Raw genomic sequence first — 4,555 nt, forward strand, 5'->3', positions numbered from 1 at the left:
TATCAATTGCCTAATAGTTATCAGGGTGGGCAACTAAGGCAAGATGCACTGTGAAACAGCTGTCGCTCCTGGTTCTATTAGCTAGGGCAAAACCATGCCTCCTCTGATTTCCCAGTTAAAACGTTATACACACCCATGTATGGGTTCTCAGTCAAACCATGTACACTCAACCTGAACTGAGAGATGCACATTTATGTTGTCTTTGTGAATACAGCCCATGAGGACTTGTCCTACGGTTATTTATCCCAGTTCCACCAGGTTTTCAGTTCATAATTATTTGCCAACATAGGGGATATCTCTTCCTACCGAAATCTCCACACTGCTCTCGCTCATGGAAGAGGATGGTAGGTTTGCCAGCATCTCTTTGGAAAAAGCTGAAGAAGAGTCTCCCAGGTCTCATGGAGATCCCACTGCAGAAAGTCTTCTGTGGAGCATGTCCTGCCTCTAAGCCAAGAGCTCCATTTCTGAACGCCTCAAATGTCCCTGAATGTGACTTTAAAGGGAAAGGCAGACTGAGGGAGATCTCAGAAAAGGCTCACTGACATGAACTCACACGTCTAGCTTCTTTCTTCTAAAAGAAGGGATTAGAAAAAAAAATTTTCAAGGCAGAAAGGGGAATCCCAGAAGCAGCAGTAACTTCAAAAGGACCTTCTCACAGTAAACTTTCTTAGCATTTTGCAGGAGGGTGATCATAGCAGCAGCTGAGGCTTTAGTCACTGGCAGACTCTGAACATGCTTCTCCTAATTAACTGGGTTTGTCCAGAAGTTTCCTTCTCTTACGTGGAGCCAGCATGGCCTGCTTTGGAGGACAATGGCCAAGATCTGAAACATAATTGTAGATCTCTGACCCCACCAACACATCCACATCCCCAAAGTGACTGGGCAGCATTACATCTGAGGGATGAATCTGGGAGGACACGTGGACACTAGGAAAGGGCATACTGTACTTCACTGACCTCTGTCAAGCAGCACAGCACCTGCAGGCACATCAGGGTGAATAAAACCCAGGGAAGAGGGTCTGATGTGGAGTGCAATCCAATGGGGCAGGTAGTGGCTTACAGATACAGGTAAAGAGGGTTTGCTAGCAGAACAGTGCACCTAACCTGGACTTCAGCCTGCATTTTTGTCCACCTACACTTGGTGAGAGGCAGATCTCGTGAGCACAAAATAAAATGGCCATTGCCTTGCAAAAACTAGCTACGACCCTAAGCAAACTTCCAAGACTAAGAAGGAAAGCTTGACTAAAACTATCCCAGACCCCCATCTGCATTTAGTACTGACATAATTGTCAGCTCTCTCCTCATTGTCAGCTGATTTCACCATGGTCTTGAACAGAAGAATCCTGTGTGGCCCAAGAATAGCATGCTGTCTGGGAAGCAGAGCTCATCACGGTTACATGGGATCCACCGTGGAAGAAATTATGCAGATTTCATAAGGATGTGAGCTTCCTCCCTGCAACACTCAGTGGTTTTGGTGACGTTTCTAGTTTGAGCATGTGGTTGGGACAACAGAGGTCCTGCATTTTTGCCCGTACTGGAAGACTGCCAATGCTCTTCACAGCTTCCTCCCTGTTCTGATCTTACAGTTGCCCGGTCTAGGGACTTGTCATAGATCCCAACACAGACCCCACAAACGTATGTGCTTGCGTATCGCAGGAAGAAAATGTGAGAGGACCTGGGCCATGCATGGATTTTGTCCTGACAAGGAGTGATGACTTGGCCAGGACATACGCCCCAGCCCAGAAGCTGTCAAACATTCCCAGGTTCTTCAGTTTATGCATAGTTCTGGTGACCCACCTCAAAAGTGTATGTGAAGAAGGGTCTCAAATTTACTTAATGCTTTCACCTTCCAGAACTCTCATATTCAGTGGCAAAACAGCTCTTCAAAGGCTGCACTGACAGACCTACTAATATCTCAGGTTATGCCACCGGTCGGGACAGCTCTCCTGTGCACGTACGGCTTATCTGTACAAGTATAACAAGTCCGATGCATCCCAGCTACTTCCAGCCGATTACACACACAGCGGAGCTGGCAAGGACAGGGGCAGCAAATGCAATACATCAAGAACACAGTGGGCAGGCTGCAAAACAGCCATTTCCAGACCCAGGGTCTTTTCAGAGTCTCAAAGCTGCAGCTTACCACCCGAAGCATTAGGGCTGTCAGGTCTGCATCAAAGACACAGCAAAACATACAGTGCTATTTAACACCCACTTCAAATAAAACAGTTTTTGTGATTATAGTCATTTAGGAAAGCCCTGCAGCTTGGGGAGTGGGGAAGCATGCTCTGGACACTGTTTTTGGGTCCTGAGGTAATGGAGACACTGTAAATAGATGTCTGATAAGAATCTGTCACCAGATTAATCAGGATCTTTGCAAGCTGTAACTTAAAACACCTACCCTGCTTAACCACTAGAATTTAAAGGGACGACACTCATATATATAATGTTATTTTCAGTCACGTTTTGCATTCATGCAATTAGTGTCAACTAATTGATGAGCTGGTTCACCAGTATAACAAATAGTGCTCTACATTATCTGTTATTCTTCAGGTAATATTCCACATCTAATCACTGCTCACTTCATGAATCTAGTATCTCTTCAGAGTACTAATCTACATTAGAAAAACACTGTTGAAGCCTCTTTAATTTGAAAATGATATGGCAATATAGTGTTAGAATATAAAAACAATTTCTTCAAGTATGCAAGATTTTATGTCCATTATTGTAACATGTTCTTCCCAAACTAAATTTTTACTGTCACAATAATCTAAGCAAAAGCTTAGGTGTGTTTTATCTTACATTTCTTACACACACATTAATTCTGGCTTCTGCTTCTGCGACCTGAGGTAGCTGCCTTTGTCAAAAAGGGGAGGGAAAAACCAGTTAATTGCAATTAACCTGCAACCTTCTGTGCTTCTAAAGAATAGAAGTCCTCCTGTACAGACAGGACGGTTTCTGTCGTGACTGCAATAAACTAGGCCACTGGGTTCAATCCTCAAGTTTCCTTGACCTACTAAATTTACAGTAGTTTCAATGTTTGTTCCTTCCAGCCTGCTAACTCACTGTTGCAAAAAAAAACCCCAAACACACCAACAAAAATCCAGAAACACATATTTAGAGTCCTGCTGCTTCACAGCCTTTATAAGAAGTTAATAAGCAGAAAATGAAGCATTATAATTAGAAATGGAACCAAGCAAATAAAGTTTAGATTCATATCTATACGTTTTATAGCCGTGCTCCTGATCCAAGCCCGGCTCTAATTACAGTGGAAGCTCTTTCCTTCCGGAGAGGACTTTTGCACTGAGGCTCAGAGGGACATTCAGGCCCTTTGCTATTTCAGCCAGGTAACCCGGTGCAGGGGTTGCACACGGATGCTTTGGGAATTGTTTGTCCCCAGAATGAGTACACAGGCCTGTCAGAAGGGGGGCAAGCACCTTCCGTTCCCCTCTATTCCTCTACCAGTGAATTCCTGCTTGCACAGGAATGAGGCGCTCTGTGCACGTATCTTATTTATTTGGTAACACTGTGTGTTTCTGCTCGTGTCCTCCACCCAAGGAATGGTACAGCATGTAACTACAGGGTCTCGCTGAGCATCTTTATGAACCTGGCTATGAAGGAAGTGGGAATCAGTAGTGTAACAACAGAGTCCCATGGATATGGGTGAAAAAAAGGGGATCGGGCAATTATTCCCTATAGGATGAACTGTAAATGGCATCAGAAGCATAAAATGAATAAACCATCAGGGTTGTAAGAGAAACTCCAAGGTCATTTGGTCCAACTACATGCTCAAAGGAGGGCTGACCTCGAAGTCAGACCCAAGCAATCCTGCCGTGCGTCATTCCTTGCAGAAAACGACAGGGAACTCAACACCGGTGCATGTTGTGCTGTGACACAGAGCAAAATGCTCTCTGCAGTCCACAGTGCAATGAAATGTGAAAAGCACGGGGTAGCTTTACTCCAAGGGGATGCGGAGATCGCAGGAGCTCGAAGGCCCTCAGCAGCACTGCTGGGAGGGGCCATGCTCTACATCCCATGGCAGCTGAGACACTACATGGCTGCGGAGAGCCCGTCCTGCTCCGCCTGGGTGTTGCTGATGTATCCAGCTCTGTCACCTATCACAAAATACGTTAAGAGTCAAAAAGCATATAGGTAAATTTAAAGACAACTTATTTTCCATTGTGCTCTCGGAGAGAAGAAAATACTTTTGTTTCCTCTTTCATTTTGCACCCCAATCAGGGGGCCACCATCACAAATGGGAAGGAATAGGTTGTTAGTGCCACGGGAAGCACTGGCGTGCTGGTTGCAGGCACCGGCGTGCGGTGGGTCCACTGACCCACCAGCAGCCCCACTGTGCCCTTTCCACTGAATCCTGGAGGCAGCATGTCCAAATCAGTATTTTCATGCACACTGCCGCAATTTTTTCCATGTACAGTTTAGCCACACGTTTTTGGTTTAGAAGCCCTTTAAGTATTTGATCATAGGATGTCAAGGACATTTGACTTAAGAAGTGGAGGAAACTAGAAACCACACAAACGCTATGAATAGAAGCTAGGGAA

General features: G+C 45.2%; 1 protein-coding gene across 1 annotated transcript in view; it reads right to left on the minus strand.

The window, feature by feature from the left end:
- LOC104126400 (sodium/hydrogen exchanger 2) overlaps positions 1–4,555 on the minus strand; it is a 33,872-nt gene that overhangs the window by 14,872 nt on the left and 14,445 nt on the right. Inside the window, exon 3 of the mRNA XM_035894356.1 lies at positions 806–841. Within this exon, the coding sequence (XP_035750249.1) occupies positions 806–841 (36 nt within the window). The remainder of the gene's footprint in view (positions 1–805; positions 842–4,555) is intronic.

The sequence above is a fragment of the Egretta garzetta genome, unplaced genomic scaffold (assembly GCF_000687185.1).
Source record: "Egretta garzetta isolate BGI_Z169 unplaced genomic scaffold, ASM68718v1 scaffold5, whole genome shotgun sequence".
NCBI lineage: Eukaryota > Metazoa > Chordata > Aves > Pelecaniformes > Ardeidae > Egretta > Egretta garzetta.